The sequence below is a fragment of the Xiphophorus couchianus genome, chromosome 6 (genome assembly GCF_001444195.1).
Source record: "Xiphophorus couchianus chromosome 6, X_couchianus-1.0, whole genome shotgun sequence".
In the NCBI taxonomy this organism is placed as follows: domain Eukaryota; kingdom Metazoa; phylum Chordata; class Actinopteri; order Cyprinodontiformes; family Poeciliidae; genus Xiphophorus; species Xiphophorus couchianus.
This window is the reverse complement of record NC_040233.1, coordinates 24,028,328-24,053,650: the sequence shown is the minus strand read 5'-3', so window position 1 is coordinate 24,053,650 and position 25,323 is coordinate 24,028,328. Positions and strand designations below refer to the sequence as shown.

At 36.8% G+C, this 25,323-nt stretch overlaps 3 protein-coding genes across 7 annotated transcripts in view; 1 reads left to right on the top strand and 2 right to left on the bottom strand.

The window, feature by feature from the left end:
* tesk2 (testis associated actin remodelling kinase 2) overlaps positions 1–7,032 on the bottom strand; it is a 40,167-nt gene extending 33,135 nt beyond the window's left edge. Inside the window, exon 1 of one of the 2 annotated variants that reach the window (XM_028020945.1) lies at positions 6,608–7,032. The gene's annotated coding sequence lies outside the window, so the exon portion shown is untranslated. Of the gene's footprint in view, positions 1–5,036; positions 5,056–6,607 lie in introns of those variants that run through there. The other variant, XM_028020946.1, reaches the window with a different exon arrangement.
* A 1,049-nt stretch (positions 7,033–8,081) lies between these two features.
* On the top strand, positions 8,082–10,260 carry LOC114145842 (zinc finger protein 235). The gene is made up of 2 exons (XM_028019488.1): positions 8,082–8,561; positions 9,309–10,260. Exons 1-2 carry the CDS (start codon positions 8,264–8,266, stop codon positions 10,199–10,201), a joined length of 1,191 nt encoding a protein of 396 aa, XP_027875289.1. The 5' UTR covers positions 8,082–8,263; the 3' UTR covers positions 10,202–10,260.
* A 2,197-nt stretch (positions 10,261–12,457) lies between these two features.
* Positions 12,458–25,323, bottom strand: part of nectin4b (nectin cell adhesion molecule 4b) — a 29,589-nt gene continuing 16,723 nt past the window's right edge. For 2 of the 4 annotated variants that reach the window (XM_028021169.1, XM_028021170.1), the window contains exons 5-11: positions 23,898–24,015; positions 19,247–19,398; positions 17,437–17,590; positions 17,190–17,265; positions 16,899–16,958; positions 15,924–16,124; positions 12,458–15,069 (exon numbers count right to left, since the gene is read on the bottom strand). In XM_028021169.1, the coding sequence (XP_027876970.1) occupies positions 14,773–15,069; positions 15,924–16,124; positions 16,899–16,958; positions 17,190–17,265; positions 17,437–17,590; positions 19,247–19,398; positions 23,898–24,015 (1,058 nt within the window). In that variant the 3' untranslated portion in view covers positions 12,458–14,772. The remainder of the gene's footprint in view (positions 15,070–15,923; positions 16,125–16,898; positions 16,959–17,189; positions 17,266–17,436; positions 17,591–19,246; positions 19,399–23,897; positions 24,016–25,323) is intronic. The other 2 variants (XM_028021172.1, XM_028021171.1) reach the window with 2 other exon arrangements.

Here is a 25,323-nt window from a genome sequence, read left to right as displayed (position 1 = left end):
TAAAACTGACCTTTAGTATAAAAAAGTTAGATTGTATCATAACTTTCAACGTAAAAATATAAATAGAGCATTTAAGTCAAAGACCATTTTTGAACACATTTCAATTAACTTGTGCAACTTTGTCAACTTGTGTCACATAAAGCTGATGTGCAATGATATTTAAAACCTGAGGCACAGTTGGCTTACTACTCAGTGGCTTATCTTCTTAATTTAGAAAAGGTAAGCAATCATGTAAAGTTTAACCTTGTTGCAAAATAGTTAGTGTGAAGTAAAAGAAAAGGAGGAAAATATAACGGATTCAGCTTAATGATATAAGAATGAATACATGTAAAAACTTAAGTGAGTTTTATAAAGATTAGAACAACAGAAATATACAAACTAGGATTGTTGCTGCAGACCAGCTGGATGGCTTGAGAGACCCATTTCTGTCCCAGTCATGCCCTAAAAAGGATTTTCAACCTCCTCTTTCTATTTTTTAAGTATTTATTTTATCAATGACACTTCATTTTATGCCTTGTTAATATGGTACAGCAGAAAAAACTAAATTTTTTGGCCTGTGCCAAGACAAACACAAGCCCAAAGCACCAGGCATGAACTTCCCTGCCTATTTTCCAAAAGGCTTCAATCCAAACGCAAAAGCAAAGACACTTTTAGTGAGGAAGTGAGCGAATCGACGAGAATAGGTCAGCAAGTAGAACATTAGCTCACTCGTTATTCATAACAGTGAGCAGCAGCCAGTAAGAGATTTTGTTTTCACACCCCTTCATCAAGTGCTCTACCCTTTCTTACCAAACATGAGCACAAGTCTGATTGTTGATTCCTGCAAATTCACCCATCACTGCTTATTAACTGCAGCTTAGGCTTGGAAACACTATCAGCATCACGTTATTCAAGTTTCTAAAACTTACAAACCAATGAAATTTACCATCATATTGTAGCTACAGTTTAAAATCATTATAATGAGATGGAATAAATAGAGTTTTCCTCTTGTTGTTGTCCCCGTTTCTGTGCCAAGAGAAGGACACTGGACTTTTCCCTTGTTGACAGGAAAAAAAAATGTCTGCATTTTTTACAAAGATTACAAAGAAAAGAAAAACATATGACAGTTATGGTGTAAAAAATAAAAGACAAAACATGGTGGTGACAGCATCATCCTTTGGGATGCAGCCAATTAATCTTTTAAAGCGTCACGCTGTTCAAGGGCGTGAATCCCATCTCATTATTGGGGGGGACCATAAACAGGAACATTTCTTAAGTGCAATTTTGGGGGGTCGGCAAAGTTACAGTGAAATGTAATGCAATATATTTAAGCTCCAGGACCAAAACTGACTAGTAATGCATATCAACAAACTATTGAGAAATAAAACAAAAATTCAAATGTTGCTTCTATGCAAGTTTTGTTCAGTCTCACTGATCTAATCTCTGCTACACCTTTACAAAAATGTAAGGTTCTAAATAAAAAAGCTTTAATGAGTAACTCCTCTTAATAAAATTCCTCATAAACACTGATTTATTGAAATGGCTCCCAATACAAGGTATGGCCTCTTTAAATTATAACTTAAGTTGCTTTAATTTTAAGGTTTTTTTAGTTTTGACATGTCCTGGATGACTGAGAACCAACAAGTAGATAGAAATGAATATCTGGGTGTTATTATAACTTAAACATAACACTTAAAGCACCAGGGATTATATAAAAAAAATTCCGATTTTATTTTGTGGTTTTAAAGATAGTGAGAAATAAAGGCATAACTTTCTGTTTCTTCTATCTGTTCTTTCTTCTGTTCTCGGCTCCCACACACAGAGCTGTCTGCCACTCCTCAGCCCGTTTTAAACTCTTCTAATTAACTAAAAGTTAAAGAGCTAAATGTGAATGAGATGTTTGCTACCTTTGACAAAAAAGCTTAGGTCTATGAAAGCAGTGTAGCAGTTTTGCTAATGAGGCAGTTTATCATGATTCAGCCAAAGTAATGAAATAAGAATTTTTGTTGTTATTATTATTTATTGATTTATTTATTTATTGGGTTTTACATTTATGTCTTCATTGAAGATGATGAAGTTGTATGCCTTTCTATAAAATGAACATAATTTTCAGGGCAGGGAAGTAGGATGGAACGCATTTTTCAAGAGTGAGAAATGGCCCCTTCTGCCCCCCTCATAGGGACACCACTGTTTAAATACAATAATACTGAGAAGATGTGGTATTTCTACTACAAAAGTACAGTTTGGTCAGAATCTCATACCATCTTATGCCTGCTGTAGAAGGTAAAAAAATATCCTTAAATAAGGATTACTTCAGTTTTGAGGCAATATATTACCTTTGCTTTTTAAAAGTAACCCCTTAATAAACACTGGAAATTCAAACTGTGTGGCTAAACTAAACTGAATTGAATCTTCAAATAATCTTGCAAAAGAAACTGACATGCAAGCAGCCCTTTTGTTACCATAATCAGGTCGCATATAAATAGAGCAACAATCCAATTAAGCTATGCATAGAATGCTGGTGCTATTTAGAGTTTCCATCATGCTGTTTTGCAGACCAGATTTTTGTGCAGCATCTTACAAAACACTAACCTCAGTGTGCCGTCTTCAGCTCCAGCAGAATTACTGCAGAGCAGGGGCGGCTGAGAGCAACAAGACGTTGAAGTAAAGCTCTGACAGATATATAAATGTAGAACGACAGTTTATGGGCCAAAAGAACCACTAATTGGATCATCCTGCAGTATGTTTTATGTACAGTGGCTTCCTAGAAACTACAAACTTCAAAGTATTTTACTGGGATTTCATTTGGCAGACTAATAGAAAGAAACATATATGTGATAGCTGTCAGCACATGTAAAGTGATAAACTGAAACTTGTCTTAATTTTTGCAACTACAAATCTGAAAAGTGTGCATTTGTGTTCAGCAACATTTACTCCAGTACCCTTAAATAAGGGCAAGATAATTATGATGATTTTTGACCCGCTCTTCCCTTTTTGGCAATCTGAAAGACGTTCTGGTTATTGTGATGTCTCTAAAGATCATTTCAGGAGATATTCCTGCCGTACCTGGTGTGGTCAGAGTGATCTGGTCCATTCGGACTGCTCAAACGACACACTAAACGTTAGCGCTGTCTTTTTGTCTTGTTTTTTCTCCGTTTAAAATAGTCCACAGTCATCGTTGCTTCTTCCGCGTCTGCCATGTTTATTTACTCTAACCTCTCGTTTGCGCTCGAGAGGTTTTGCAGGATTTTCCATCTGACATGTTAATGTTGGTGAGTGAAGTCTGTCTGTGTGTGGCATGTTGTCTGTACACCACATTCTGTAGGACCAAACCTGTTATATTTATGATTTTTTAAATCGCCATATGTGGGGTTTTCTCAGGTTTAGAAAATCAATTGACAATTTTTAAATCTTGCTATGTGAACCAGGCGTAAGTAAGTAATAAGTTCAACTAAGCGTTGTGTTGTTGTGCAGAAGCTAGAACGGTTAGAATACATTTACATTTGTAAGACGCTGCAACTTTAAGTTAACATCTGATCAGAAGTTTTTATGTTAAGGTCAATAGCTGCTTTGTCGATCTGCAAGTAAACAAACTCACTGAGAGACAGATAAGAGATAAAATGTTTTGTTTGGATAAATAACTGTTTAGATCAGGAGTCAGCAACTTTTTATAATCCAGAGAGTCATTTAGCTTTCCTCATACAAAAAAACACATTTTTCTAGACCTATAAAAATGTAAGTGCAAAAAATAATTACTCTATAAAGTTGATTAGCTCGCTATTGAAATTGAAAAAGCAAAATTTTAGTTTTTAAAACCAAGAATAACATCAGACTTTTACAAGAAGAGAACGGATGCATTTCTTGAATGAATGCTCCATATTGATCCAAAAATTGAAAAACAAGCACCATTTGCAGCCCAATAACAAAAACACTAATTTAGTAAAAGTATTCCTTGAACTTTTGGTGCCATTCTGTTGTACAAATTCTATCAAAATATTTCCTGAAGAGCTATTAAGCGCAGCCTTATTTTAGCTTTATGTACACAAACTCTGCTCAGTTCTATAATATTTTCCACCAAGTTATTAAAAGCTACCAATAAGGATCTGAAGAGCCGTATGCAGCTCCACAGACCTCTGCAATACAGAGTCTGCAAGAATCACAGAAAGTTTTCGCATTTTTCATGCTGGCAAAGATCCAGTGATGAGGAATTCATATAATGAAATAAACAAGCAAAATAAGCTCATACATCTCATACGTGTATTTTGTTTTACATCTATAATAACCCTCAATGACGTTTCAAGTTATAAAATACAAATATAGGCAAAAACCACCCATGTTGATTACTATATTTGTTTCCAAACTATACCCTGCTGGCTTCGTATTCCAATGGTATGCATTTAGAATACCACACTAAAGGGACACTGAGTGGGAAAGGGTGGAAATGTAAAAGTCTGGCTTTTTTTCTGTGTGTAAAATGTGGCCTGTTACTACTTCAAAACAGATGGGGCATAACACCAAAGCAGCCTCAGGCCGAATACTGTAGGAGTGGTTGGAGAAGGGCGCTGAACAGCTATCCAGTTGTGTCCTAGTGGATTACAGGCTAATGGGACATGTCATCAATAAATCAAAAGATAAGTGATGTTATGATGTGGAGGTTGCAGCAAATAGTTTAATGTCACTGCAAAGATTTAAATAACTGCAGGCCAATCTCCTAGCTGCTATTTCTTCTGAAATTTCGGGATGTATACACTTAACTAGTTTAATTCTAAATTACCAAAAATTTCCAGTAAGGTTTCAGGAAATAGCTTGGTTGTCAATATGAAACTGGGAAGATTTTTCCTCCTGTACAGCTGTTAATTCTGGTGTTCCTCTTGGGACCAGTTTGATTCCCGCTACGGTGCTATGATGTCATCTGATTTTTGTTTTTCTGTCCAACCTAAATGTATCAAATCATCAAGCAACTTGCAGTAACAAGCAAAGGTAATGAGCAGTGTAAATACAGAACAGAGTTTAAAATTATTTTATTCATTAAGAGTGTACATAAAATAGATGCCCACCTTCATAGTAACATTTTCTGACCAGGTTTTATTACTGCCAGACCTGGAGAATCAAGAAGTGACAGAACCTATCCGACAACATAAAGTAGGCTAAAGGATCTTAAATAGCAACACATCATGCCCAGAACTACTAAAATTCAAGAACCAATCAAAAATAAAGCAATTGACAGTCAGGAAATGGTGACAAAACCATTTGTATGGCTTTGGGAATCCAGTGAAGTGCAGCGAGAGCCATTATCCACAAATGGAAAACACATGGAACAGTATTGAACCACCCCAGAAGTGGCCTGGCCGGGCAAACAAAATTACTCCAACAACACTAACTTATGTAAAGAACTGCATGCCTAACCAAGTTCTATCAAGGTCAGTCTTCACGGTTTAACAATAACTAGCAGACTCATTGGTATTCATCTAAAAGTTCAAACTTACACAAGGGCAGGTCTGACTTTTACCAAAACCTTCTTAATCACCTCCAAGACCTTTCAAGAAACTGTTTTGTAGACCAATGAGTCAGAAGTGAGTTTTTTTATGAAGGTGTGTTTCCTGATGAATGTGACATAAAACCAATATAGAAAATTTCAGAAAAAGGTCATATTGACCTGTGAAAAACAGTGGTGGTGGTGGTGTGATGGTCTGGGGCTGCTCTGCACTCCTGCACCTCAGAAAGACAATGTTTTAATGTCCTAGTCAAAGTATGTACTTATATCTGATGGAGAACATGAGGCATGACCTTAAACACGCATTAATGCTTGAAAACCCTTCAATGTAGCCGAATCAAAACAATTCTGCAACTAAGAGTGGGGCAGAACTCCTCCACAGTGATGTAAAAGATTCATTTACAGTTATCCCAACACTTCATGGCAGCTGTTTCTGCAAAGGGATGCCAAACACTTTGAGGATTAGTCAGTAGCGGTGCAAACTTTGAAAACAAACTGCTTAAAATACATAAATTCCCACTAGGTTTCCTTATCATTATTATTGTTTGAGCCTTTTTTGCAATCAGTCATTTATTTTTCTATTACTGAACAATACTGTAATCAAATTTCTTGTTTTAAATGTGCTTTATAAATCAAGTGAATTTGGTTTGAAAAGGATGAGATACATTAAAACGAGCGTTTTTGCCTCTCATACAATTTCTGCAAAGCACTTTAAACATTTAAATAATCTTTTAGATGTTCCTTCTGTACACACGAATCAACAATAGCAAAACATTTAGCAAGGTCACGCAAAACGAAAAAGCAAAGCAGTCTGATTTCTGACCGCAATCAACTGTGGTAAACATCCACTGTGTGTAAGTGTGTGCACTTACACAAGATTGACAGGGAGAGACAGTCAACCTTCAATGGCTTACAAGTAATGAACAAACCAATGGGGCGGGTAGCAAAACCCTGTCACTACCTGGATGCAAATGACAGCAATTAGACAAGTGGTAAAATACATACACCGCTAGATTGACTTGTGTTAATTTGCTATATGTATAATACAAACTCCGGAGGGAAAATGTAAACAAATACCAGAGGCAGTGGCCATTATTAAGGTTTGCCCCTGTTAGTGTTCAAAGTTTTACTCACTTAGTTTTATTTCACGGAGGAGTTTCCAGGAACAGTCCGGGCTGGGCTCCATGCCTGTACCCGGATACATTTCTGAGAAAATGACGAGCTAACTCCGAAACACCGCAGCTAGCTCAACGACAGCGAACGGGCTAGTTTTGTCAACAAAACTGGAGCGAAGAGCTAACGCACATTAGCCTGAGAGGGAGAGCCTGCGAAACACGCACTTAACAACAAGTTGCTCCCAACGACGGCTTAGAAGTCCTTTTATCCAGCGGTTAAACACCAAATTCTAACACAAAGTCTGCTCCTGTCGTTAATTAATCTACACATTGGTAAAGTGTTGCGGTTTTGTTATCCGCTCCTCTGATAATATTTCAAACGACTGTCGGTGTTTGACAGCTCCGTCGTCTCCCTGCTCTGACTCCGCCCACTTTGGAAGGGCACGTCTGTCAGCCAATCAGCGTGCGAGCTGCTTTGTGGCGTTTGAAGTTGGAAATGTGCTAGTTAAGGTTTAAATAGCTGGAGTTAATTTGATTAAAAATATTAAAGAAACACTGTTAGTTGAATATTTTCCAGCTTTCCGTCCATCTATATAGTTATAGATGGAGGGAACAATGCAATGTACATTGCAGAATAACGTTTCTAGTTAGTTAGTTTTAGTTATTTGTGAAGACAGTTTTAACTTTAATCTTAATATTAGAATCAATATTTAGATGTGGTACGTCTGCTTCTTCTAGCTTATTACCATTAAAACCATTAAAGTCTGTAGCTGTATTTTTTTTCAGGTTTTGCTTTTTTATGTTTAGCCGTGTTAAACTCATTGTTTTTACTATTATCATGCCCGTTGTTGCTACTTACATTGTACATATTAAAGGTGCTCTATAAATAAAGACTGATTGACGAGTAGTGTTTTTTTTAGAACCATTAGTTGACGTCTTCACTAAAGTAGAGAGGAGTGAACTTTGGTAAATGGCAGTAAAACATGATGGGACCTTCCAGACCAGTAATTAGGTTGCAAGTATCCATCCATCCATCCATTTTCTGTTCACCCTTGTCCCTAATGGGGTCGGGAGGGTTGCTGGTGCCTATCTCCAGCTACGTTCCGGGCGAGAGGCGGGGTACACCCCGGACAGGTCGCCAGTCTGTCGCAGGGGTTGCAAGTATACTGCATGCATTACATATGTTAACACCATCCACAATAACTCTTTGTGGAATTTGACTTAATATGAGTTAAAGCAACATTTAATTTTCCTTTTTGGTTGACAAAATATTTTGGATTTGGAATTTGAATAAAACTGGTCATTGTTTGTGTGTTTAAAACACTTGCCTACAAACGATATACCTGAAAATTATTTATTTTACTTTGTAAAACCTTCTTTTCAATAACATGGAAATGCAGCCCCACCTAGTGGACAAACATGAGAAGCACTATTGACTTTCATAATGTCATATTTTCCTGGTCAGAAATTGTAGCCAATCAAGAGCACCGAATATCCTTATCACGTGATCATGGCCGTTTCCTGTTTCTATTGTATTACACATCCATGGTTTGGCTTCAAATCAGTAAATGTGAACTTTTAAGGTGAGAACCTCTGCTGCTGTTGGATTTGTTGAGGCATACAAAAGTCCTGTAAAAGCCTACTGACGTTGCTTTAGCCAGCGAACCGGAGCAACATGGCTAACAGCAGCAGCAGCAACAACAACAACAACTGTGTGGCTTTCCAGAGCAAGCTAACCTCCATAATGGAGATGCTGGCTAAAGCGGCCGTTATGGAAATCAGCAAGCTGTGGGAGGAGGGTTTCGCTGTGGTTCAGGTGGAGCTTCTTCGGAGAGAGAGCGAAATTAAAGCCCTGAACAGAAAGCTTATATCAATGGAAAACGAGCGTTTAACGGCTCTTTCTCAAGCAGCAAAGTCCTCATCTTTACCAAGGCGAGAGCAGCAAAATAATTTGCCGCCATCTGCCGGCGAAGGTAGGAACAGCAGCTAAAACACTGGATGGGAAACTGGGAAAATCTTAAGTATTCTCACTTTAACGTCTAAATACTTCGATTAAAGTTAGAAATCTTTATAATAGCCCTAATATTTTTCCACAATTGCAGCTGTATGCATGACATAGAATTTTAATTAGAGAATATTGTTGCTACCATGGTAAGAGCAGTTGTAGCTCAATGAATTAAAGCAATCTAATTTATTTTAGTAGTCATGTAAAACTAATGCATTGGTTCGTTGCACACACTGCACAACATATTTCAAGAAATTATTTTTGATGCTTTTAGCTGATAAAACACCAAAATTTAGTTTATCAAGAAGTTAGAATTTTACATTAAAAATCACTGAGATTTCTGCATTACAAATTCTTATTTTGTTGCAATTATCTAATATTCAAATTTTGAGTTTTTATGAGTTGTAAGCCATTCAGTTTAACATGCACAAATGCTTGAAATATATCACTCTGTTGTAATGAAATAAACTTCAGTTTTGATTTGGAATACTGAAATTAAACTAGCATTGAATTTATTTAGATGCATCAGAGAAACAGTGTAACACATGCTCTACACATGATAAATAATAATAATGAATTTTCTTATAATAAACAGGTTGCTGGTACAATTGATTTAATTTGTAGATTATTCATTTTGTTGCTTAAACTTCCTGAGATGACTCCCTTTTACATTTCATTCTCATTAAAATGGGTTTTTCTTTTGTTTTTATTTCAGGGCTTTCAATAGAATCAGTGCAGACACTGCCTTCAGATCAGAGCTTTCGGGATAAAGCAGACTCTTCAGGGAATAATGAAGCACTGCTACCTGTTCAGATGGAAGACAATGAAACTGCTGCAAAGCAACGTAAGTCGGATCTCTGTGAATCCAAAGATAGAGATGATGAGGAATCTGTAGTGAAGCTGGAAGAGGATGATGACGTTGAGATTGTAGAGCAGGAAGGGGATTTGAATCCCATAAGCAGCATAGAGGGTCACCATGAACGACTCCAACGAGGTGCTGAAGCAGCACCAGAACAAGAGACCCAACACTGGGTGTCTGTTTCAGTGGGAGACAGCGATACGGAGGATGCGTCTGACTGCTTCTTCGAACCAAACCAGCTTTCACACAATCTGGACTCAGAAATCTTACTTATTCAAAACTCTCTGGACATTTTCGATAACTCGGCAGAGGCTCCTCATTCTGATCGGCTCGCGAGGGACAGCAGGACGATTCAAGGTGCTTCAAGTAAATCCAGCGCTCCCCTGACTTTCAGCCAATCACAGCCAAGTCAGCAAACATCACACCATGCAGAAAGAGAAACAGCTGTTGGGCTCTTTTTGGAAAAACAACGGCGAACTAAAAACACGTCAGCTTTCAACCCCGACAGGAGTCTGTTTGCTTTAAATGAGCTGGAGGTTCACAAAATTGCAGCGAGTCGACGCATCAAGGAGAAATGGTACATCTGCCCTTTCTGCGGTAAAAGCTTCGACCGCATCAGCCATCTGCAGATCCACCAGCGAATTCACACCGGGGAGAAACCGTACACGTGTGAAATGTGTGGCAAGAGTTTTTCCCAAAGAAGTAACCTGCGCACTCATCAACGAACTCACAAGGAGGCTCTTTCTTAAAATGTTTTAATTCAAATACAGAGAAGACAATAAAAGCTAGAATTTACTGTGTTTCCATATTACAGGAATATTGTAGCTACTGTTTTACAATACCATTGACATCTTAGGATTTGAAGACAAATACTAATTCTTTTATTGTGATTGAATATTCATCTGTTTTTTTCATTAAGAAAAACATTTTGGGGTTACAACTAATTATTTTTGTAATTTATTTTTGACTTTTAATCGATTAATCAAATAAAAGAATTGTCTAACTTTGGAGATTTTTTAATTTAACCAGTTAAGCGAATATTTGAAATACATTAAAAGATGCAAATAATTTAATTACTTTTTTGAATAAAAATAATAATTGAATAGCTGCAATAACATTGCAGTCCTTCAATCAACACTTGATCATTTGTAGTAAAAGGTGTATGTACAGCTAAAAGCATGCTGTTTATTAATCTGTTTATTTTTTGGATTAATAAATGGATAGCAAAAGGTGCTCAATAGATTTTTTACAGACTTTTAACCAGGTGAAGCTAAAAAGGCAAATTGAGTTCTGGATAGAACATATTTACAGACAAATAAGGTTTTTCATCTTAAATGCAGTATATATTTAGTTAGCTGACGATTAGTTCAATAACTGATTAATCACAATTAATTTGATTAATTGCTTCAGTCCTAAAACATTTACACACTTTCATCATCTTGTACATTTATTAGTTCCCCTGTTAAAGATGTGTAAAAAGCCTTTAAAAGCTGTTATGCAGCAGCATAATTTCACAGTAATACATTTAGAATGTGTTAACATTTAATTATAATTGTTTATTCATTGATACCTGCTTGTTCCTTATCAGAGTCATGTGTCCATGTGCAGCGGTTCCTGAGTGAGAGACGGGTGGCTACACCATGGACAGGTCGCTGGTCCGTCACAGGGCAACATGGAGACACACACGATAAACAAACATACACACACACACACAAAGCCAGTTTAAGGAAGCCAAATAACCTAACAATTTTGTGGACTGTGAGAGTATCCAGAGAGAACCCACAAATGCACAAGGAGAACATGCAAACACCATGCAGAAAGCTTTAAACAACTTTAACTGAAGTAGTTTTACAGTTTATTTTAGTTTGGGGGTTTTTTTTTCAAAATTGATCATAGTTTTTTTGAGATATTAAATTAGTAATTCATAATATTCAATGACAGATTTGTGTTGCTCTTCAAAAGTTAGCAAGAAGTAAATTTCTAGTCACTTTCCCTTCTTGAACAATTTAAAAAACTGTTTTGCAGGTTAAGGTCTATTGGTTGTTAAGGTATTTCTTATATTAATCAGTAAATGTATTTGGAAATAATCAGTGTTGCGCTGATCAATTCACTGGCCAGTCAGGTTTCAGGGTTTCCTGAAATGTTATCCTGAATAAGACCAGAAATTCACCATAAAACTAGAAATGTATGGGGGTAAATTGAAGCCATAAAGTTTGTTCAAATGAAGAAAAAAATAGACTGAAAATTTTGAAACAGAAAAATTGAATCTGGAAAAAAAAACTGATTTAAAACTGAAGAAATATAATTTGAAATTGAAAATAAAAATTTGGAAACTGCAAAAAAAATCTTTTGAAGTTGAAAAACGATATGAAGCTGAAAACAATGTTTAAAACTACTTTTTGTATTTAATGGGTTGTTTTCAGTTTCTGATTTCTTTTTGTCAGTTTCAAGTCTTTATTTTCAATGTCAAATTTTTTTTTCTTGTTAAACTTTATGGCCTGAATTTTGCCTCATAGTAAAGCTTCATCAATAAGTTGAGGCTGTCGTTCAAAACAAATTTGCATGGACTGGCACAATGTTTCTTTTAAATTAATTGAGACATTTTAGCCCATGTCGTCACAGGAAAAGGCTTCTTAATAAGGTTTATATTATTTTTCTCTTGTGCAGGATTGATCTGAGTTTTCAGCTTTGTCTAATTAAGCCAAGCCCATTACTATAAAGGTAATGGGCTTGGAATTTAGAAACTCATCTATTTATCATTTTACACCCAGCTAAACAGCTGTTCTGGTTCACCTTCACTGCTTTATTCCTGATTTATTCCCAGCCCAACCCGCAGCCAAGCATATAATCTCCTGGGCGAAACAATAACTTTTGCCTCCTGGGTGTATCTTCATGTTTCTCATCGTCCCTTTATACCAACAGCTTCATTTTCCCATCACTGGAAAAAGAAAACATTAATACATAAAAGTCAGAACCACAATAAACCTTAACAACCTCTCAATGACTGCTTTTAAAATCCCATACGCTGTAATTTTAATAATAAAATCTCAGTTATTTACATTTGACTTCCTTACAATAGAACACATATACAAACAATATTCAATATGTTCAACAGAGTTTCTTCATACAAAATAAAATGTCCAGTTCATCCAACTGCTCATCAGTGATAATTTACAGTCCAATTTTGTCTAATAAAATCCATATTTTAGCCATTTTTCTTCCAATGTGTCCATTTTTATCACAGTTCCTCCCTTTATCCATTAGTTCCTGCAGGCAGCTGTTGATGTTTCACATGTAGCCACACCCATGAGCCATAACAATATGGCCATAGATAATAAAGTGAGTAACACTGCTTTTATTCTGCAGGGGAAAATGCATCAAGAGAGACATTTTAATGAGTAAAATTTGTCGAGCTGCAAAACCCGTCTGACCCGTAGAAAAACAATAAACAACATGTAAATCTAGCAAAAATATATACATTGAAAAACATAGTTTATGTAAGACTAAATATAGTAAACTCCTCTATAGGTTTGGTCCAGCATGAGATTATCATATCTGAGTATTTACTCAAAAACGTAAAACATTGTCTCTGTTTTAGTTTGAAACAGAAAAGCAATAATTACTCCAACTGCTGTTAAAATTACTTTATTAAATGTTTTTACATTAATTCCACCTATTATTTAGTATTATTTTCAAAGATTTAAGTAAATAATAGATTTAACCCTAGCTAAATGTAATAGTTTTTAAGTTCTTATTGATTTTCAGCCTGGTGGGCCCTGGTAGGACACATTCAACCAGTCAATGAGTGGCGAAAAATCATTTTACTTATAAAAAGTATAAGAAATCGCAAATTTTTCAGCATTTTCGCATAGTGGAACAAAATAATAAACCTAAAATGGTGTTTTAGCAAATCTTTAATCTGCAAAGATAACCCAGCTCAAGTTTGGCCACTAACACAGTTCAGATTCTAGATCAGAGCAAATTAAATATTCCAGCTTCTTTGATGAATAATTTAATAAACTCTTTAACTTTAAGCCATTTAATCAACCACTTCTTGTGCACGGCCATTTTGACTGCAGTGCCTTCATTGTGTAAAACATAGGAAGGAGCCCAGTTCCCATTTACTAAACATGAAAATAACCAATAGAAAACTTGTTGGAGGTAAAACTGGCATAACTGTTTCTTTACCCTCTCTGGAGTGTCGGTGCTGCCCATTGGTGGCATGACGCCCTGGACAGAGAGCCATTTAGCTCACATAAACTACCACTGATGACAAAGTTAGTTCTTATTAGAAATACACACTAATATTACATTTCAAACACTCCTAGGTTTTCCCTGGTGTATTATAAGCCTGGCAGGCCACCAGGCTTAACTTGCCGCCACCAGGCTAAGTGTGGTTTGTTTATTTTAAATACAGTTTTTATGTACAAGTTACATTGACACCATAGACAAATCAAGCTAGGTTTATAGCTGGCGCATTGAACTGGACCCCAGATGGTTCTGTGATGGAAAAAATACAATAAGATCATCCAGACCTGCTTCATTACTGATTGTCCTACAAGCTCTCTGTATTGTGCATAATATATGAATAAACCTGATTGAGTGATTTCACCTGGACAGTGCTTGGAAATAATATTTTTTCCCACAACAGTGCGCACCAATTGTGCCGTTCCTACACCTACCAGTTGGCCTCATGCTATTATTTTAAAATTATGATGCCCACTCAGGACTTCAAAATGTTTGTAATTACAAATTCTTTTAACACAAAACACGACGGGCTTTTGATGGACTGCTCTAGTGCCCCTACCACTGGGATTAGCATGTCTTCTAGGGAAAACCATGCACTGTAACATGTTCATTGATGCAGAGTGTAGAGTACAATGTGTCAGTAAACATATAATAAATCCGTTTTAATAATCTTTTATCTCTGTAGAATAATCCAGTTCAAGTTTGTAATGTAAAGCCAGTTTGAAGTTTGTAAGATTTCTTGATGACAGTGAGAGTCCTCATTCAGATGACCTGATGTTTAGTTAGAGGAAAAGTCTCCAGTCAGTGAAGTCTCTGTAAATCATACAAGATTCAACGATTCCAGAGTCGAGCAAGTTCTCCTCTTTTAGCAAATGGCACAAAAATATCCCAAAAATGTTTAAAAAGGTTCCTGTTATTATGAAGTAAGAATAGAAGTCAAAAAACAAATTGTCTTTGTTGGTGTTCTGTCCATAGTAATTGAATACTTTGTTTTTTCAAAATAAAAGTCTCTGTCAGAGCAGAAATGCTGACAGGCTTTTCTCATTTCCAATTATGGAAGAAAGTCAGAGGTTTAGATAAGTTGTGGGTTGCAATAATTTTGGCAAGGCAGGAGAATGGCGTTGGGATTCTCTCTGGGCCTGAGGACCCCATTGCTTTCATAAAACATTTTACTGAGAGTTCCCTGAAGATAATGCCGTCTTCTTCCTTCGTCTTCCTCGTGTTCCTCCGTTGTGGAGGATTCAACGACCGAGTCGTCGCCTGGGGACGAGTCGTCTTCCTGTAGGTGACACAAGTCAGGCTCTTTATGGCCGTTACCGTTGTCCTGCTGGACCTTCAGGGGAACCAGCGAGGAAGGAAGGCCTGAATCCTGAAGGAAAAGGCAAAACAAGTTAAATTTGCTCCAATACTTCTTCTATTATTTCTTCTGCTTAAAGGAAGTGATGAAAAGACACAGCTTAGCTTGATCTGTGAAGATCAGTAAAGGATTCTGGCTCACATTGGGTGCAACAGTACATTTGTTTTCAGGACTATTCTACACGATCAAAAACCGTCCTGAAAAATTGCCGACTCGGTCGACGTGCGCAGAGTGACACCAAGGTCGACGGGAAACGCACAAGGGCGCAGCGCACTGGTGAGGGGACCTGCCGGATCGGGCGAGGAACCCGTTATAACTGCTTGCAGTTCTAGTTTCGTCTGCTTTTAGTTGTTCTCATTGTTAATTAATTAACTGTGATTCGCCACATTTTTCGATTCAGTCACAGACAACGCCTGATTCCTGCCTGACCAGTGTAATTAGACTTAAATAGACACCGTCGGGCAACATGAAGTAGGCTAAAGATCTCAAAAAGCAACACCATCATGCCCAGAGATGAAGAAATGAAAAAACAGATGAGAAACAGCTATGTTTCTATTGAATTGCCACTCAAATATTGAGCAAGCTTTTAAAATGTCGCAAAAAAAGAAAAAATCAAAAGCACATTGTCGCTTACATAGTGAAAGTTTGACCTAAAGAGACTTGAAAACTGCGCTGTAGTTCAATTTAATTTCTCCTACAAAGAAAAGTGGTCTCAGTTTCCTCCACAGCAATAAAAAAAGAAGCTGACTACCAGTTTTTGTTTGTTTCTGTGTTTCTCCTCCATCTCTATCAAACCAAATTGAAAACATAAACCAACCATCACATTACAGACAAAACTACATCACGCCTAATCAGCTGACGCATACCAGCGACATGTTGCTGTTCTTCACAAACGACTCCACCCGTTTCCTGCGCTCCTCCTTCTCCCTGTTCATCTCTGCGGCTCTCAGGCACTCTCTGTCCTCGGTCCAGACGACGGGACGCCCGTATTCATCCCGTGGTACCTCTCCTGTGGGCCCCCACCTCCCACCCAGAGTGGACTGGCTGCCCTGGTAGTGGGGGGGCTCCTGCAAAACAGGGAGGTGGAAGTTTTAATAAACATCCAGCAACCTGGAGAAGTATTCATTTGTCGTAAGCTTGGCATTTTGTCATGTTAAAGCCACAAATTTTAATGTATTTTATAAAAATTTAGTAAATTAGACCAACACAAATATAGCGCATATTTATAAATGGTTAAAAATCTACTTTAAATATTCCCACTATTATGTTTCAGGTTGATTTACTGTATTCATGATGCTGTTGCACTACAAAAACACAGAATCTTACCAAGTATTTTTGGTCTACGTTGTAGCACAAATGTCTTTCTACAAGTAAATTAAGATAAAACTAATCTACAAATAACTTTTCAGCACGATATAGGGGTTTGTTTTACATCAATAATTCTTTAATATTGATTAAAAATATTGATTAAAAAGTTCTAGTTCCAATGGCAGATTTTGTTTTCATTTAAAACAAGACATTTTCCCATTTTATAAGTGAAAAAAATCTTCCAGTGGAATTATACTTCTGAATTAGCATTTTTTAAAAATAATTTTATGATTTTTCTCTATCTTAAAGAGATTTTTAGATTCTTTTCTTTCTCCTTTTGGAATATCTATGCGTGCTTGTCTTTGCATTTGCTGTGAAGTGCAACTGTTAAGTGATTTACAAATCATTTCATTCTCATTTCATGCTCTAAAACGTAACTAGTCTATTGGAAACTAATATATAACATCTTTTTGAATCCTGCTACTGCAATGATTTACCTCCTTTTCATCCAATCACAACTTTTTCAAACTCACCAGAGACACTTCGCTGTATTTAGTGCGGCTGTCTACTCTGAGTAAGGCATAATCTTCAGGCTGCAAAATATGGAGAGAATATTTAATATATTTAAAAATTAGTGAACATAAGTGCAGAAAAATAAAGTAATTCACTCTGAGTTTCATGTACAGCAGAACTCCATCAGTCTGATTTGTTTGAAGCTGCAGCAAACTGCAATTGCGGACTTCCACAGCTCCACCCAAACCGGACCAGAGTGCCAACCTGAGGTTTGTCTCTGATCTCCGAGGTATCAGGTGGTTTTTTTATACCTGAATTCGTGAAATTGAGCCGGCTGAGTTCAGTCTCCTGAAGGAGGCTTGTCTTGAGAGACTGTTAATTTCCTCCCTAGAAAAAAACAAAACAAGCCTATTTAGAGGATTTATTGAACAAAACGTGTCTGAGAATGTGACAAGTTAAGCACTCTAAACCAAACAGCTAATCTGTCATCATCGCTTGAGCTTTAAGTGAAAGCCTCATTTAGTTTCTCACTGTTAAAGAAAACCTGGCACAGCTCACTTTGTTTCCTGGAGCTCCATCTTCAGCTTTTTGGTTTTTCTCAGATGGCGGCGTTTGACGACCAGGAACACAATGACCAGCAGCAGAACCAAAGCGCCGGCCACGGCGCTAACGATAATCAGCAGCAGGTTTGGCAGCGGCGGAAGCGGCGGCCCTGTCAGGAGAAAGTTAATGCAGTTAGCACCCTGAACTCTCACCTGTACCAGTTTTATTGGTGTGTGTATATACATATACAGTATATATACATTTAACTGATTTAATATTGTACATGTGTACAGTGACAAACAATAAATTCAAATTTAAAACAGGCTACTGATTAACGTTTCTCTGAAAAACTGTACATATTAAAGACAAATCAGTGTCATATTTTTAACAAAAATAATTTCGTACCAAAAGGTACGAAATTATTCTCAATCTGTTAAATAACTATTTCCCCATTCCTAACCTCTACAACCAACCTGAAATGTTTGAGTAGTTTATGAATAATCAATTAAAATAATATTTTTTTTACTGGAATAACATTCTGTCTCCTCATTCATTTGGTTTCATTACATTACATTCATTTGGCATTAAATAACATTACTGTTTTAAATGGTTTTGTTGGTCTTGAATGACTTGGATTAACATGCTTCACTTCTTATAAGTTTGTCAAAAGCCTTTAACCCACTAGATCATGACAGGTTTTGCCACATTTTTTTAGCTCCAACCATCTTTCCCCCTGCTGCCATTTTCCCTCAACTTTTTTGCTAGGAAGATTTTGGATTTTGCAGTATTTTATGAGTTGTTTTTTTTTTCAAATTGGTTTTATTTTGCACACAAGTCACATGACCAACAACCAGATGTTGCTACTGGTGCAAACCATGAAAAAGAAATCGACAGGAAGTGGTAGGAGGATGATGGGGCTGGATTTTATTAATGTCTTATGTGGATACAGTCATTCACATGTGATTTTAATTGTGTTTCTTATTTAAATTAAACACTGTAATTGCAAAATTGTGTGTTTGATTTTTTTTTTTTACATTATTAAAATACTGACAAAGTTTTGTGCACATTTGTAACGGAAGCGCAGCTGCTGATGTTGCGGGTTTTACCTGCTTTAGCTATGTAACGCCAAATGGTATCATGCTTCAGCTGCTCAGTCATTCACAGTGCTGAAAATATGAACTACTTTCTGCTGTGACTGCAGTTCATTTATCCTCCAAAAAAAAAACCTAATCCAAATATTAAGTGATCATGTTACACTTCCTTCTTTTTTTATTTTGCTTGGTCAGATATATAACCTGAATATAACCTTGTACCTCTCCTAAATTTTCTTCCTGGCCTGTCTGATGTGTTATCTTAATTTCATGATGATTTTTATTCACTTATGTTCTCTAATAAACCTCAGACACCTTCAACAAATAGTAAAATTCACACAAAATTTAAAGTAAAGTTTAGTAATTTGGAGATTTCTGAAGCCAATTGATTGCACTTGATTTCATTAACAGGTATCAGAATTTAAAAAAAACTTGAATACAAATACATGCCACACTTTTCAGATTTTTATTTGTGACAAATGAATTGAAAACCTTGTTTTAATTCTTTCCGATGTATTGGCAAAGTTTTGTCTGAATATATTGCAATCTTGTATGTACTTTTCTGTAAAGTTGAAAAAACACATTTAATACTTTACATCTTATGCAACTATATCTGTAGATACCATAGATTCACCACAAGGGGGCAGCAAACTCACAGGTCTACGGCAGGAGAAAACTGTCTAATTTTGTTGTCTTTTTATGTGGTGCAATGCAGAGAGATTCCCAGATCTTACCTGATATAACCAATGTAAACTCTGTTTTTCCAGATCCCACAGCGTTCTTGACCGTGCACTCATAAGTCCCACTGTCATTCAACTGGACGGGCCGTCCGAAAACGAGCTTTTCTCCATCCACAGACACCCCATCTGGCAAAGCTCCTCCTCTCCTGATGATAACAATAATAATAAGAAAATGTCAAGCCAATTTGAACCACACAGAATGCTTCAGTCACGACGTGAAACAACAAAGGTGTGACTCGCTTTAGCAAATGGAAAATGAAAAAGAAGGCAGAGGGTAAACATGCGTTCCAGTTTTAGGCCTTTGTTGAGTAACAGCTTAAAACGCAACAATAGTTGGTTTATGTCACGGAAGAAATAATTCCAAATAAACACAATAGATTACCATCAGGTCACCCCTAAACTATTGTTTTACATGCACCTGAACCAAAACCTGCAGCCCAGTCATCCAAACAGACTAAATAAAGACCAGCCTCAGTTGGTGCATGCAGATTGGATAACGTGCAGCTGAAGAGGCATCACAGTCACATAATGGAGCGCCAGTTTCTGATCAGGTCCACTGAGACGGTTCAGGTTGCTGAGTTGGTTTCCCTGAGCTGCAGTGGCTATTTAACCACTGCTTTCCCCCCCCGCTAAAACTGGAGCAGGCTCATGTTTCGCACCTCAGAGCCCCACCTAGCTTCCCTGACCACCTTTTTATGACAAAGTCACACAGGAATATTTTATCTGATGAATACTCTACAGTCAGCAGCTAAAAAGATCCTAATCTGGCATCTGGACTCACAAAATTCATCTTTGACAGCGAGTTATCACCACATCAGTACTACCGCGGTCGGAGTTTCTTATTGTGCACAGCCGCAAGTGAAACCAAGCGGTCAATGGAGCATTACTGCAAGACACGTAGCATTTACACCAGCAAATTCACAGTAAGGGTCAGAAACTGTGAAGCTGTTGCACTTTCTGGGTTACAAGTCACTTCATGCTTCTACAAGCCATTCAATAACTCAGTTCTTAAACATGCAACAACGAGATACTGGATTAAAACTTGACTGTAGCCTCTTTTTGTGAAATGTACATATTATATACTTGCATATTTTGTTTTGTTTTTTATGATTTGCTCTCCTTGCATAGTTCTATGCCTTGTGTATTAGGGTAAATTGTCATTCTAAATAACTCTTATACGTGTAGGAATGATTCTCCACCTGTGTGATGGAGAAACAAATCGCTAATTGACCCCTGCAAGGATTAAGCCGATGTAGGAAATGAATAGATGGATGTTTTGCACATGTGAAATCTCATGTGCAACATGCACATTTTTTAAGCATTTTACTGCCTCAACAACTTTTATTAAAGTTAGATTTTTAAAGACACAAAATAAAAACACTCCAGTCAAAGTTTTGGAATCTGTGTAACTAAAGTGTTTTTGTAAAGAGCAAAAATGTGAAGCAACACAAAAAAAAGAAGGAGAGAGGAAACTGTGGTGCTACACTGCAGACCTGCAAAGCCAGACAACCAAGTTTGACAAAACATTTTCCAAATATTGTTTTACTTTGCAGTGGTTTCACTTTAAAGTTATGATACCAGAAGTTACAGTGTGTATATAAATTAATATAATAACAAATGATTATTTATTATCATTAATTTAGGAATATCCAGAGTTGATTCTGCCAATAAAGTCAACTCCTTACACATATCGGTCTACTTTCTGCAGTCTGTGCAGCAAATCTTGTAAAATTACAGCATATTTATGTGCCTGCAGCTTACAAAATAACAGTTATAAACCATAAACATTATTTTATTGAGTTTACAAATTAGGCAGGGTTTTTCAATCTTTATAAAGATTTTCCCATTGAAAAAAAGAGACTGTAGCAGCTACCTGAATCTTTCAGGTTCTTTTAAAAATTGGTTTCATCAATTTACAGACAATTATAATCAAAAAACAGATCAAAATTGTGGTTTTACAGTGTGACCAGTTTGGAAATGGCGTACATTTGACGTATGTACACCATTCAATCCTGACGGTCTGTGGGGTGACGTCTCTCTGGAATGCCCCCGTTTCTCCACCAGTCTGACACTAGATGCCTTCACAGATGTTTTTGAAGGTCTTGTGAAAATCCCAAACCATTTTTGTGTTCTTAAAGCATTTCTTAAGAAACCCAAAGCAGTTTTGTTCAGAAAAACCATTACAGTGACAACTTTGGCTGGGCTTTAAATAGGGCTTATGGGCCCCTAAAGTTTGAATGTTGTGTAAAGAATGCATGTTTTAATATTTAATATTAATATGTAAACTCAAATATTTAACAATTCTGAACTCATAGTTCATCTTTTGGGCCCAACATGGAGCCATCTCACATGGGACATTTTAAAATAAAATGCTTGGGCATTTTTCTCTGAGTTTGATTTTGTAATTTAATTATTTTTTTGGCTACAGAACCAAACCTGGCTCTAGTCCAGATGTCACGAAGCTCATCTGATTGTATGTCACAATAAAAAATAAAAAAACACATTAACCCATAAGTTAGAGAAAATTTCTGTGAATCCAAAGGATTGTGAAAGAAAGAAAAAGACCAAACGTTTTCCTCATTCCAAAACGAAAGAGTGGAGACATAAATAGCATCTGCTAAACAAAGAGCCTAAGTTAGTCAGCTGCAGGATTAGATAAATGTAGTACTCCAGTAACCAGAGAGATGAATGACCATGTAGATGAAAGCTAGCTGGATGACACAGAGTTTCAGTGAGTAATTTTGTTGAAGTAGCTAAACAAAGTAAATGGGTTTTACCCTAACAAAGTTCTCAGTGAAAGAAATACTGTGTTGGCTGCTGCAGCTCTGTGTCTGTTTATGTTCACTAACTGGCATGTAAAAGAAAATGGTTAAGAGTATGAAGCAGGAGGACAACTTTCTTTGTATATTTTGTTCTCACAGTTAACTGAAAACAGAGAGTAGCGTTAGCTTAGCACTTCAGCTAACAGCACAGCATGAAAAAAAATCATCAGAAGGAGGAAAGAAATGAATTGATCAGAGAGTGAAGCTGTATGTGTTGAGTCAAATATATGTAAAGGACATTTAAAAGCTTTGTGTGTTTTAGGGGATGAGTTGTAGCAACAACAGTGAGTATTTTTAGCTATCCAACTCTGTTGGAGCAGCATATTGATGCTAATTTATAAACGCTTTGTTTATGTTGAAATATCAGGATTTCTGCAGGGTTACAAAATTATTGAATTCATAAATTTCATTTCTTAGTCTTAAAAAGTCTTAAATATTTCCATGTTTTATATGCTTTTATGTGTTTCATATTAAATTGAGCTAATTAAGAAAATTACAAATGTAAGTTCCACTTTTTTTTTTATTACTTTTTTTAATTTGTAAATAAACAAGTTTATGCTCCTGAAACAGGGATATTGTGTATTTAGGAAATTAAAAGCAAAATTGATTAGTTACATTATTTTCTCCATCATTTAGAAAAATGTGTGTTTAATGAGTGTCAAAATTTTCAACTTTAAGTTGCAGGATAAAAACACAAAAACAACATCAATGTAGAGAAACGTACCTGGGATATAATCCCAATTCTTATGTAAACAACATTGCAACATCTGCAAATGTCAAATCTTAAATCACTCAGATCTTGACTGGAACATTTTCACTTTCTAATTTCTGAAGTGCAATAGGTTTCAAGATAAGGTTTCTCAAGCTTGTAAAATCTGCTCCACAAAATGAAGCCTAAGATTTAAAAAAAAAATAGTTACCTATAAAAATTACTGCAGTGAGTAATGCACAAAAATCGTACTTAATCGAAGCTAAGATGAGTCAGAAAAGCTGACAGGCTGCAATCTTTCCTTCAGCAACAGGTTTAAAAATATAGAATTGTAAGCTTTATACCTAATACGACTTTAAGCTGCCCCTTTTCGGATAAATGTACTCATTTTAAATAGAAAGCAGGATGTGCAAGTTCAATATTGCATAAACTTTAACATTATCCTCTCATTTTAGACCAACTTCCTCATAAACAACTGCATATTTTCTTCTTGAAACAGATCGGATTAAATGTTAAGGGTGGAGTTTGGCAGACCTCTCTCTGCACTGGTTATGTAAGAAGACTGATCATATTTTTAGATCTGATTACTGATGGGCAAGTTGGGACGTTTGAATCCGATTATGTCATTCTTTTTTAATATCTAAAGATCGTCTCCTGTTTAAAGATTTTCCACCCTGCATTCGACTGTGCACATGCAGAGATGTAATGGCTGGTACGGTGTCTCTAATTAAAGCACAGACCCTGTGTTTTCACCAGACATTAGAGTGATATTTAAAGCATCGCTCTGTGATTAAGTGCTTAGTTTGCGTCTCCTGCTCTTCCACTCGTCGCTGGTTCCATCCCTCGTGTGAAAAAGTCTCTTGCCCCAGAAAGTCTCACTTCATGTTTCGCAACTCGACACCATGGCTTTTGATTTCCGCAGTGAATCAAGCAGAAATAGTCACCCCACTTTAAACTTGAGTGCAACCGCTTTGTTTTGTACCAGTGTGTAACATATAATTGTTTTCAGTCACATTCCAGCAGCACGTAAAGAGCAATTTAGCACTGCAGTGTGCTAAATTAACATGTAATTGGCAGAGGTAAAATGTAGGTTTGTGTGATATGATGATGGTACCAAGTCCAGATGATGTTCTGGGGTGTTGGGTTTCCTCTGCCTTCGCACACCAGCTCGGCTTTCTGCAAACCAACCTGCCAGTTACTGGGAGAACTGGAGATGATGGGATCTGGGGGGTCTGAAACAAAGAAGCAAGCATTGCAGTTTTAAAAAATTAAACTACAACTTCTGTGCAAGTGAGTGAAATGAAACTGAGACAGTTGTTGAAGTAAAATCAATTAAAAGAAAACAAAAGTAAGGAAAAAGTAAGGGGGGGGAAGCAACATTTTGTGAACCTTTAGGAGGGGAGAACTTTTAAAGGGGCAGTGTGTAACGTTTATTTTTTTTAAATCTGTTTTTTACGTATTTGTTAAAACTGTCACCATGTCAAGACAGCGTAATATGAGACCGATAATCTGTGAAAAGATCGATCTACTCCACCTCCTCGCTGAGCTGCTATTGATGTCTAAAGAAATGCACAAAAACAACCAATCAGAGCCATGAGGCGGGTCTTAGTGTCGTCAATCAATCTCATGTACTTACTGCTAAATGTGTTAATCGCAGAGAAACAACTTATCGTTGCTGAAAAACCGTTTTTTTGGTTAGCTTAGCATTCACATCATGCTGTGCTAGCTACAGTGAACCAGAGAGTAAAGTGGTGAGAGAGTGTAAAAAAAAGAGGATCATTTAATGCTAGCTTTGGACAAAAAGTTTTGGCTCTTTCCTCTTTTCTCTCCCGAGTCCTTGGCGAGTGGCGGCGTCCTGCTAAAACGAAACAACAACAAAGCGTGTTGACGTCACAGATCACATAGTTTAATCTCATACAAAGCAATGAACAACAAAGCTGCAGAGGAACAGAGATATGCATTTTTCTCATAAGAATAAAGACACACAAGGGGAAGACAAACGAACACAAAACACAAAGACAAAAAAAGGCAAAAATAGCGGCCGCTCTCTCTCTCGGCGTGCTCCGTGTACGTAATTTTTATACCAAATAGGTGTTTCCCTATTTAATATATGCAGTCAAGGCGTTCCGTTCTTTGACCAATTAGAAACTCCCTCAGGGACTCAGAAAAACTTGGAAACTCCCCTCATTATGGCAAAGGTGTCTGGTTTTTGTCTAAGTAAAAGGGCGGACCACTTCGCGTTCATCTCCGTCTGGTACGGGGAGAGGCGCCAAGAAGTCTCTTGCCCCCTATCGGAATGTAAATTTATTACTCTGTCTTCAGCGGGGGAGGAAAAAAGCCCTGCTTGTTTAAATGTCTGCTATTGTCAGCTCCCACATGCTCAACAGAAAACTGTTCCAAATAAAAGTGTTGGCTATACCTTTACACATGTCGTATATTAGCTGTATTAAGCACCAAAATAATCATTATTTCTTAACAAGAGAGAGCAGCGCCACACTGAGGAGTGTTTGACAGCGCTAAGATATTGTTGTTGTTTGTGT